The sequence below is a fragment of the Lygodium microphyllum genome, chromosome 8 (genome assembly GCF_053477565.2).
Source record: "Lygodium microphyllum isolate KBCC chromosome 8, Lygodium_microphyllum_v1.1.10, whole genome shotgun sequence".
Lineage (NCBI taxonomy): Eukaryota > Viridiplantae > Streptophyta > Polypodiopsida > Schizaeales > Lygodiaceae > Lygodium > Lygodium microphyllum.
Window position 1 is genome coordinate 145,486,275 of NC_141142.1, and position 12,692 is coordinate 145,498,966.

General features: G+C 37.3%; 1 protein-coding gene across 2 annotated transcripts in view; it reads right to left on the reverse strand.

Annotated features, from left to right (window-relative positions):
* Positions 1-10,050: 10,050 nt before the first annotated feature.
* LOC148032971 (TOM1-like protein 3) overlaps positions 10,051-12,692 on the reverse strand; it is a 40,843-nt gene continuing 38,201 nt past the window's right edge. For both annotated transcript variants that reach the window (XM_087683670.1, XM_087683671.1), the window contains 2 exons: positions 11,519-11,707; positions 10,051-11,419 (listed from right to left, as the gene is read on the reverse strand). In XM_087683670.1, the coding sequence (XP_087539796.1) occupies positions 10,567-11,419; positions 11,519-11,707 (1,042 nt within the window). In that variant the 3' untranslated portion in view covers positions 10,051-10,566. The remainder of the gene's footprint in view (positions 11,420-11,518; positions 11,708-12,692) is intronic.

Consider the following 12,692-nt stretch of genomic DNA (forward strand, 5'->3'; position numbering starts at 1 on the left):
TTGTCAGTCCTCTCTGCATTAGCCATGTTGTATGCTCTGTCTGACTACCTGCAAGCCAAAATCTTCCTGACAGTTTAGTTTCAGCCTGCAATTGTTTATGACAGTTTTCAGCAAACCCTGTGCTCAAACAATCAGTATTTCAGCCTAAAAACAATGGTACATTCACCTCCTGACACTTGACAATTACCTAGGTACTGTAGCCTGCATGTACGGACTGCATTCAATGCAAAACCAGCATGTATTTGGGAAACCTGTTCATGTACAGACAAGCAGTCTATAGGCTGAAAATGATAGTAACCAGCAGCTCTTCTTTGAGCTCAACACAGAGGATACATGCCCCAAGAACACTTACAGCAGTTCAGAGCTTTATCTCTGTATATGGAGTTCCAGACATGTCAGTCTGACACTGTATACATCATGTACTGCAAGTACAAGAGAAAGGTACACTTGCTGTAAATTTCAACCAAGCAAAGATAGTCAATGACAGTATATTTTAGTCCACCAAACTCTTCAAAATGTCACAAACATATGCCACCATACATGGGAACCAATACATAAACTTGTCAACACCGATGAGTGTCCTGTCTTCAAGAGCAATGTCAGATAATGCATTCATTGTTCATGACCAACCAATAGAGTGTCAAAGTATTTGTGTTCTGATCCAAATTTCAGTTTCCAAGAGCATACCAATCCACAACCAATTTAGCAGACATATCCCATGTCATCAAGGCCGACAAAAAAACATGCAATCTTCCAAGATAAATAAGTGCTTCCTGTAAACTATGAATGACAGTTTTCAGCCTGTCAAGAGCTCACAAATCTGAGTGATTTCATCAAGAGAGTACACCTTCCAAGCATGACATTCAATACATATGTCTTCCTGAGCATATGTATGCTATATCAAGTCCTTCCAGGCATGTGAGAGAGCTCCCAAGCTATGCCAAAGAAGTATATTTGCTATGTATTCCTTGCTTGTGGCAGGCCTGGTCTGAATTTGAGATCTGTAGCTGACTGTTTCAGCTCTTATCTTGGCTCCAACTTAACCATTGCCATGTCAGACTATCAAGATGTCTTCTCAAGCATGTATACAAGCTACAAATGGCATAGATGATGCTTATCATGTCCATGAGCATCCAAGGCAGACCATCAAGCAATCAGGCGCAAACACGCAGTCTGTTAGAATGTCTTCAGCAGTAGCTTCCCTTGTCAATAAACAGTAAAGAATCTACCTACAACAAAACTAGAAAACAAGGGTAAACCAAAAAATGAGGAAAAGCCATTGATAATTGATTTTTGTCATGCCATAAATATCAAAAAAAGATTTCATAAGGATGACTCTCAAAGTAAGAATGTCAATATAGATTAGAATCCAATGTCCTTTGTAAAGTAAACATTTGTTAAAGTAAATATATATACAAGCAATATACATTTCAATATATGAGAAAAATATATGGAAGTGTATAGTGATATTAAAAAAATTTTAAAGCCTTGAATATTTAAACAATACTTTGAAAATGGATCCATTAAGAAAAGTGTATCAATATCTTAGCAATATCATTGCTAAGAGAAGCAATGTATGCCCTATATAAAAACAAAGCCCAAATAAGAGAATAAAGGTGCAACAAACTTTGAAAAAATCAATGAAAACAAAGAGAAGCCTTACCTCAAACAATAATAAACCACAGAATCTGATAGCTAAATATTTTTCTTCTTGAACATACTCTTGTCTTAAGGTAATCCTCTTTCTCTACATCACGAAAAACATTTACAACCATCTAGCCAAATACTTTGCCCATCCTCTCATAGTTAACTGGGCCAAGAGACTCAATCTTTCTCTTGCAAATAACATCCTCACTTTCAACCTCCTCTTTTTCCCCTCCAAGCTAGCCTCTTGCTAAGATGCACCTCTTATAGGATACAAGTGAATAACAACTTCAAAACTTTATCAAACTTATATCTTAGCCTACTTACCATATTGAAGTCTTGTTCAACAATGTGATCTTGTGTGCATAGCAATAGCAATGTAAGCATAATTCATGAAATCAATGATGAAGTTCTCTACATCCTCTTGTCAACAAAGTATTTGGCTTTATGATCAATAGAATGTAAGGGCTTTAAAACTTTATCAGACCTATATCTTAGCCTACTCACCATATAGAAGTCTTGTTCAACAATGTGATCATGTGTGCATGGCAGTAGCAATGTAAGCATCATTCATGAAATCAATTATGAAGTCCTCTACAACCTCCTATAAACAAACTATAGCTAAAATATGCCACTTTTTATGAAGTCCATCAACATTCGCAACCCTAGACGACACTCTATTTGAAATATCCTTGACTACTTTAATAAATATTACTTTTGAGACAATATGGTTGGTTGCCTCCTAAGCTTTCCCAGTCTCTTTAAAGCATTTGTGCATGAGCCGAGTTTTCGAGAAGGAGGACTATTCGATATGTCACAAAAAGCACTATTCCTACTCACCAACCGAGCATCAATCGCACCATATCAGTGAATACCCAAGTGGCTAGCAAATAGGACATGAATAGGACAACAAATGAATACTCTACATATATGGAACGAGGATGACCTAAAATGGGTTTCACAAGGGGTGTACCCGTGCCATGACTAACTAACTAGAGAGAAGTGCTCACATGACAAAAGATGACAAAATGAGGTGCCCAATCAAAAAATCCAACTTATATAGTGACAACCTTGGCAATGCCACAATCAAGCGCTCATTAGATTGGGATGTGAGGGTTTCCAATACTTGAATGCAATAGTTAAAATTGTGACACGTGTCATCCCCAATTTGCTAATAGTTAGATTCCTACCACATGTCACCTATACTTACAAATTGGCCCGATTTGCTTTTGTGTAAGATTTTTTTCACTTTCTTACCTTGTACCTATTGATCATTTGTGTTATTATTTTCAGCCTATCCTTTCAATTTGATATGGAGCGACCAGTACACTGCATGGATCGTCCACCAACTCCCCTACCATTGTATCAATACACGTCTTGAGATCCCCTCGCACCCTATCTCTATCACCAAGAAAGACCTCAAATACAGAGTGATTAATACACTCCATGGAAAGTCCACCAATTGCCTTTGTGCCATTTTAGCATAATTATTGAGATCCCTTCACCCTCTTCTCTATCACCAAGGAAGACGACTAATAGGGAGCAACCTACAAAGTCGAGCTTGTTATGGTCTCTTGTGTTTGTGTCATATCTACTATGGAGTTCTAATTCTGGATGTCTATCATCCTGAGCTTTCTTCATTTTCCTCTATTTTGCATCTTGAGTTGTCATGTCTAAAGAGGTAGGATCCTTGCCAATTTCTTCTATCAAAGGAGTGAATCTAAAAAGGGAAGGAAGGATGACCTCCACGACATCCGAGTCAGATAAAGGAAAGGAAGGCCTTATCCTTGATACACTTTTAGCCACGTCTCTATGTTCTACAAGTGCAAGGATGTCCCTTAGCAAAGGAAAATCCCATTTGAGGAACCCAGACCTCGCCCAAATTACAAATATTACACCCTCTAAGAGGCTTCCACATTTTCATATTCAAAGTGGTATTGAATGGTTATTTTTCCCAATTTTCAAGGATATATTTATCTACCCTAAATCAGATCTAGATCAAGTGGCAAATTATTCAAAAGACTTTTGCAAGGAGGACTATGTAGAGTTTGAACATTTAGCAAGCCCAATTCTACAAGTGGACTCAAAAGATTTTGTTCACATGCCCATTGGAAACTCGCCCACACAGAGAAGACATTGTTCACAAAGAAGTGTGGATACCATTCTTTGGACAACTTCTATACATCAAATGTTGTATGCTCTATTCACCTAAGGAAATGCAAGCTTATGTAAAAGTCCATCACATTCATTATGTATGCTCCTATGAAGTATCCAATTACATATGATGAGCATCATGTGGAAGCAGTAAAATCCTCCTACTATTACATGCCTAGAAAGTTGATGGATAACATGTAGAGGATCAAGTCAACCCTCAAATGGAAGCATCTATTGTAAAGAATCTAGATGTTGCTCAATCTATTATTGAAGAAAGCATTGTAAAGATTTCTAAAGTATCTAACTCCTTGAGCTTCATTGTACCTTCTTTACCAACATTTTCAATCAAAGACAAGGAGTACATACCATTGTCTAATGTCCAAAGGCTCTTCAATTTGGGAGATAACTATTATTTGACAACTATTACAAGGCTTTTGCATATACTAATAGCATAATTGATGTTGAACATGAATCCAAAGATGAATTTCTTTTACTAGATACACAAATGTTGGATGACAAGTTTATCAATGCACCCAAGATCTTATCTCTATGTTTGATTGAAGAAAAAGACGTTATGAAGGAATTACAGAATACTGATAATGAATTTGACCAACTTTAAGAGAGACTGGGAATTTCCAATTTTGGAAGAGAAGAGTTAGAGTATGCAAAGAAACTCAATGACATCAAGGAAACATCATCAATTAACTTATGGAATCCAAGTAAACTAGAGAATAATAAAAAATCAAATGCTACTAACTTTTTTTTTTCATGAGTATCCATAGTCTCCTTTTCACCTTATGTTCTTTTATTGGGGGTAAAGGTGCATGTGCCTAGCCGCCCATGTATCACGGCACTGATAATACCTACACCTACATATTGTAGGTGCGACGGGTGCCCATCATTGTCACTTCATTCTTTATTCTTTTAGTGATATTTGAATAAAAGGAGGGCCAATCACACATTGTGACTGTTGGAGTTCCCACATCTTGACTCTCTCTCTCTTGCTCTCTTACTCCATCCACCATAGCTCACACCTCTCTTGCTTCCGCTTACTCGTGCTTCCACTTGGGCTTCTCCCTTCATCTTTTCCACATCTCCTTTTCATCTTATATTCTTTTTTCTCTAGTTGGAGATTGCAAATGAGAAAAAATCTTGGGAAGAGGCAAAGGATCAAGAACTAGTGATAGATATTGCACTTGGACATTTCCAGAGCCAAATTTGATCCGCATGTTCTTTTGCTTTTGCATAGCACTTTTTGAGAGTAGGCCTCATGGCTCATTCTCTTTATAAAAGCACTTACAAAGCTTCTTGGCTATTTAGGATTACTGTATAATGCCCACAAAGTAATGTTTCTGAAAAAGGTAGTAACCATTCGATTTTTTGGTTATACTCCTAGCTATTCTGTCTTTAGAGCTAGGTACTTTCTAGCATTTTCCTCTTATGATTTGGAAACAAATCAAACAAATATCAAATCCATATCTAGCTATAAAAGGAGAACATTTTTGCATTATAGAGAAAAAATTCTTAAGGAGGAAGAGGATGTAAAAAGTATTGGAAGCTAGCTCTATGTATATTTGGATATTCAAACTTTTCATAAACATTTATTACATTCTTCATTCTTTGAAGTTATCTTCGAAAAAACTTATTGAATAATTCCTCAAAAGCATTTCTTTATGTGACTCCACCATGCCTTGTGCTGTGAAAGTAACACATACATACTTGACAGTGTAATTTTTCCATTCATTGGCTACTATAAGTTGCTAGGGGCCCTTGCTCTTCCACAAAATAAGGCCCATGAATACGAAGAATGTGATACATTACATAAAAGTAAGAGTTAGTTTATATCATTTACTCTTTTATTTCCAAAATATAGAGATTGAATTCTCTCTCATTTGTATCAAATATCCTTTTCCTCTCATGCTTCCTTTATTGCCTAAATAAGATTTGTGATTGAAGATCTATACTCTTTTGGATACTTTAATGACATCTGCTTTTTCATAAGCACTTTCAGAAAGATGTTGAGTATTTTCAAACCTCCATTCATAGAAATGTAACTTGAGATGTGTTGGCCACATTTATCATGATCTTGCACAACTCTCCCCAATACTCCCACATCACATTTACTTGTTTTCCATCATGATTTTCCATAAATCATCTAGCTTTTGCACCTCCCATAAAGACATCTGCTAAGATATCTCTTATTTCCCCTAAAACTATTAGATCTTTTTTCAAGTGAACTTGTGCCCTTTGAAACTCCATTCTCAATAGTAATGCCTCACATTTATTAATATACTTATCCAACAAGGACATTGGTTTAATTGAATATGCATAGTCAAGATGAGTCTGAGAAGCTTGTTAATTATTCCACTCTCTATATACAAAGCACAAATATGAGCGTTCTTAAGAGAGATTGAAAGAACAAGATCCCATAGGTTCTCCTTATTTTTTAATTTTCTCCAATCTATAAATTCTTTGATTGGGACTTTTCCCTCTAGTCACAAATTACTCCAATCTTTACACCCCCATACTTTCCATGCAATAAATACAAGGGTATTTTGCATTAGTCCCATTGCATATTCCATGCACACATTTGATAGTCTTTAAGTCAACACTCATATGTCATTCTACATTGAAACCACCAACCCCATCAACTATTAATGTTTCTCTTTTGCTTTGAGACTTAATAATATCAGGAATATATGTATGAGAGAACAACCACTTCAAGGTTTGATGACTTTCAACTAGTACTTGAGCTGCACCAATCTATTAGATCTCCATCTCAAACTAAATCTTAGGATGTTGTTTGTGTCCCATGCCATTACTATATTCTAGTGCCCTATTCATGGTACGAATGCTAACTCTTTTCATCTTTTATTCTTTTTTAATTTGCACTTCGTCCAAATGTAGCACTAACTTTAAACATCTACCATCATATTCTTGTACTGTAAATATATACATATGAACCATTGCAATTTGCACTCATTTAATATCAACCCAAATATTTTTAAATGTGTTGTATTCAAAGATAGCTTTTGTTTTCTCTTTTTTGTAGGGCATTGGCCCTTCAATATAAATGTACCCCCAAAAACATGTGAAATTCTACTATTCATAACTGTCCTAGCAATTGTATCTACAAGGGTTCAAGACAAATCAAATGCACCTATCCTATGACATCTAAGATTTTTGAACCACAATTTAGAGAGAGCACAATAACCTCTATGAATGATATCTATAGTGTCACATTTCTCAACTACTTCATTTGGTTTTACAGTCCCTTTTAATTCTTTCACTAACTCTTTGGGTGTTCACTCTCAAATCTATATTTTTTGGTGATCGAAAATTTCTCAAAATATCCTTTTTATTCATATTTTATTTTAAAAGCTTGATTTTCTCCTCGTTCCCTTGGATATTAATGTCTAATATGCTAGAGACATATATCTCTTTGCAAGATTTAGTCTCCTCTTTTTTTAACCCATTTACACAAGTTGGTTATATTTTTTAGTGTTCATTTTCTCTCTCTAAATCCTATCATATTTTCTTTTAAGCGCAATAATTTTTATTGCAAGGACTAGTTAGTATTTTTCAAAACGTCAACCTTATTCATCAACTCAAAAATAGTTTTCTGTACAATTATCAATGCTTCTCTCATTTCAGGCAGCACTGTCTTATCTATACAAAAGATAGAGAATATAACCTCATGTAATACCCAAGCATTCCATCACAACCATCTCCAATATATCTTATGAAGTCGTTTCCATCCACCCATAAATCTATATGCTTCCTTCCTTCTAATTATAGTCCAACAATGCTTGATGATATATACTTCTCCATGATGGATAAAGTGGATCTATTTGAATAGTAAGTTTATATTTGCATGCACTTGCACGTGTGTTACTTAAAGAGATATTGTTAAACGTTTTAGCATAATAGAATCAATCGTGTAATAATATCACAAAGAAAAGCAAGTGCACAAAGGAGAATGGCGCAAGTAATGAATGTGGGAAAAGTAATAAACATGTTTTAGTATGAAAATCTCAGCAATGCAAAATTTCGCATGTTCCAAGAAAACAATCGAAAAGGTGACCCTGACATGGATTAAGAAATGCAAGCATTTAATGGCCAACCTCTTCAACTAACCATATATTCTCTCATTAATCACATTTGAAGAACTAAAATTGGGGGGTTTATTAGTATAAAACCTCTTCTAATTAGCAACTAAATTATTTTCTTACAAGTGCCTTTTTTGAAATGTTTTTTGCCCTTATGCCATACAACGTATGAAGCGACCAATAGCACACCATGCATGACACACAAGGATGGAACTTTGGACAGATTGATATTCTTTCAAGAGCTTCTCTTGTATTGTTGTTCTGTTGTTTTATGCTCTCTCTCACATAATCAGGTCATGTCTTAGCTTCAAATTGTCTAAACTCTCTCCTCTCAAAACCCCATGAAAGTAAGAAAGGAACAGATGCTCAAGAGATCATAGTAGACTTACCGAGTCTCACCTTCCTCATTATTATAGTCTATAAGGAAAGCTTGAGAATGGCATAGTTGACTTGGGACCAAGGAGAGAGTTGTGTGAGCCATCAATTACAATGGTTGGAGGAAAGAGAGTAGTAGCTAAGGTGAGGTAATGAGGGAAATTTGAGGGATAGATAGAAAGGAATGTTGAGAATCTAATTAGTTGGGCAACAAAGGGACTAGTGATGATAGTTTTTCATTTCCGTGTCTTTGTTTCTAATAAATGCAATGCATGAGAGAGAGAGAGAGAGAGAGAAAGAAAGAGCTTTTCCCCTAGTAATTATAGCCACATTTCAAGCATAGAAAGATGGAGAAAGTTCACTTTCCTCACATTTATTGATGTGATTATTATTCCATGCAACTAGTAAGAGTTGTTAGAGGGACGTGACCAATGTTTCTTATACTACAAAAAGGGGGAAAGAAGCATGAGAGCTATTGTTGGGCTATTGATGCCATTGTTGTGATTAAAAGCCTTGGAGGATGCCATGGACGAATGCCCGGAAGGTACCAAGAAGAAGAAGAAGACAAGGACGACGAGGATGAGGGATGAAAATTTTCCACGTGTGTGTTTTTGTGTGTGTGCATATCTACAAACTATTTAAATGCCAAGTTTTGGTGTGTGTGCATGTCTACAAACTATTTAAATGCCAACTTAATTCCAATGATTATATGGAAGACAGAAATATAGCAACCTTTGACATTATAAAAATTGAATGCTGCGACTTCAAAACGCCAGCATCAGTATTTGTCATGCCTTTGATGTGATACAAGGGAAGGGCCCCTAACTCTCTACTCTCCTCTCCCACAGTGAGCACAACAATCTCGATGCCACATGCAGCCTCCTCTAAAGATCAATATTGACACATGTGAATGCATCCTCTGTACATGCAATGAGATCCTCCACATTGCATTTAACAATCTATTCATTCCACTTGTAGGTCCTTTTCAAGGGTTTTCACTACATCTACACATTTCGTCGAATAAATAAGAATAATTCAAATTATATTGTAACATGGGTGTTGAGGAAGAAAATTGAACAAAGAAAAATACATCAAACCTGGTAATTTGTCAGATCAAAGCACATGACTCTCCTTACTTTTTTAATGGGAAAAACAAAAAATGAAAAGAAAATCCCCTGATGAGAGTCACTCATGAATACAAAAACAGCACGTGATAGATGGTATATTCAACGCTAAACAGGTTTGCATAGTGCAACTCTTCAAATATAGCATTTAATATTTTCTCTTGGTTAAACCACTCTTCTAGATGTTAATGTAAGAGGAGTTCATGGTGAAGTTTCAATGTGCCATTCTCAGGAGGGTTGAGATGACATGGAGGATTCTATTCATCCATGGGAGAACCTCATAGTGAAAGGTTTGCTTCGCTACGGGCAGAGAACACATAACAGTCATTATTTCAAGGACGCTTCCATGTCCAAATACAGAACTAATGTTAAAAGGTTCTCGTGGCGACTGACAAGGTTGCAATCTCTGAACCATCCATAGATCATGCTTCTTAATTTCACACCAAAAGCGAACATCTTCACTGTACCTGAGACATTAGACCCTGACCTCACCCGGCTCCAGCATCAAATGATAAATGGACAATCTACACATACACCGAGATAGGGAACAAATAGAGTAACTTGTGCTTTGCAGAACAATATAACAGTATTTTTAACTCATGATGATGGAATGCAAATTGACAGACTACATCTACACAAAGATAAGAGTAAGTTTTGCTTTACACAACAATGTGGCAGTACTTAAAAGACCTGACGAACCCATCACTCTAAGAAACTCCCCATGCCTCCTGCTGTATCTCCTGATTTCAGTAAGCCCTTTGACAAGGCCCCATCCAACTACACCACATTGCTCAAGATTGTTCATATACATGAGAAAAGCACTCTGCCAAATGGAAGAAACTCCCCATGCCTCCTGCTGCATCTCCTGATTTCAGTAAGGCCTTTGACAAGGCCCCATTCAACTACACCACATTGCTCAAGATTGTTCTTATACATGAGAAAAGCACTCTGCCAAATGGACATGGGGCTTACCAATTTATGAATCTTCTATTTCACGGCATACACAGACATTTTATTTGCATATCTATTACGATTACAAAACCTGATCTTAAAGTTGAACACAGTCTTAATGGTGTAACAATAATTACAATATGCTGAAGGTCTTCTTGTCCCTGCAACTTGAACGCAGCTAGAACGCTCCACAGATGACCTAATAGAATTCAGCTCCCTCCAGCTCTGCTAGTGTTGGGTCTGGAGAGGCTACTTGAAATGCCAGCAGTCTTAAAATTTGCACTCATGCTGCGGAGATCAACCAAGTCCTCAAATAGGCGATCTGCAGGATTCTTAGAACTGGTTTTTGAAATTGGAGCTGTCTGCCTTGGCTGACCAATGGGAACATTTTGCTTTGAGCTTCCTTCTTGAAGAGAGAGACTCCTTGCTTGGTCCTCCAGGTTATTTAGCACCATATTTTCAGGTTGGGGCCTTTGAACTGTTTGCTTTGTTTGTTCTTCAAAAAACCGTTGCCTCTCTGAGTAGAGTATTGGAGGGGGTGGAATACTTGTCACACCAGCTGGAAATACCTTAGGCGGACTCCAAGTTAAAGGATTCTGCTGTGGTCTTTCAGGTGGCTGCTGTTCATTATCAGGCCTTTGAACTCTCTGTGGTTGCTGTGTGCTCACCGATGCCCATGGCGTCACATAGCCACTTGAAGTTGATTGGCTGGTCTGACCAGTCCCTTGAAAATATTGTGCATGAGAATACTGAACAGAGGGACTCGTGGCATTAATAGTGGCAGGAGTAATTGTTTGAAATTCTTGCTGATTTTGGTTTGGACTTTGAGATGACCCATTAACTGCTAGAGATGGACTGGCAAAAGGGTTTGATGGGCTCTGCAGGTCTGAGAGTGGTGAAGTAGTTGCTTCAAATGAACCACTAAGAAGATCAACGGTTCGCCCTTGCGAACTTGGAGGTGGGCTCAACTTCTTTATAGGCTGTGGTGGGGGAGGTAGGGCGAACTGAGCTGCTGGTCTGTTTTCCTGACTGGCAGATGCCCGGTTTGCCCTTGAGCTCGATCTGCATAATTACACAAACCAAATGTACAAAATAATTACTGATGCGAGGATGAAAAGTATGATTAGATTTTGCTACAAAAAAGGACAGGCTGGCACATACCTGTGGGCCAAATGTGAAAATTCATCCTCAGCTTCATCCTCCTCTCGAGCATAAACTGCAGAGCCTTTAGGAGACTCTGACTTCGGCTCAGGTGGCACTGGAGACCCTGAGGCAATAGCATCATGCTTGGCCAAAACTCGCTGTAAATCATCATTCAAAGCAAGACCTTGACAAAGTAAACTTTCATCCCTGCCAACAAATTAGGCTTGTTTATACCTGAACTCTCTCAAGACTTCAGATTAAATGTCAGTAGACTTACATTCACAACTACACACTGGCACACGAATGAAACATTCACAACTTAAAAGTTTGGTTTCTTAATGACTTTCTCAAATTTCTCACATATAAACTAGAATTTTCAAAATGCTGGATAAGATTTCAACAATTTCAGCTATGCAATTCGGTCGGTTTCTAAGCTTTTGTAATAAACATAAAGCACCCATTGGTTTCCCAGCCTGAAGGCTGTTCATATCCTTGAAGTCATCTATGCCCATCTTCTATCCCTGCAAAACAAAGGCTATCGCAGGAACCATATTAAATTTGGTTCAAAGAGTATGCACACCAGGATGTTAAGGCAACCAACCAAAGTGTTCCTTCAGCAGTGACAAAAATGCAACTGCAAAGTAAACTCTCAATGTAGTAACTAGATAGCTGCAGAAATGTTTCCAAAAGGAGAGAGCCTCCAGGCCACCATCAACTAAGTTTTTCAAGTCTAGACTGTTAGAGCATTTTGTGAAAACACTCAGCCAAACAAAGACTCCTGACAGGTCTGAAAGTCTGATTTCTAGGTAAGTATTTTCAGACAAGGACAATCTTCACACATTCATATGCTGCACCTCACCAACTCTAAATATATGCAACAAACTGAATCTATATTACCAGACTGTTCAGTCAGTCAAGGTTAGCACCTTGCTTTGAAAAGCATTGCTAAAAGTTGCATGGTCATAGAATATTAGAGCACAAGCAAATGCTTCTTATAATCAGGGCTGATGAGCTCACAGACGATAGGCTCAATAAAGTCCTGAGGCTACTACATCTTTACAAGAAACAATTATGGGAAGATGCATATAAGTTTTAACCAGTTGGCAGTCTCAAACAGCTAAAGATGCATCTGACATTATTAATGAAGTCAACCAGCCTTCAACACTAGTCAATGCATCTGACATTATTGATG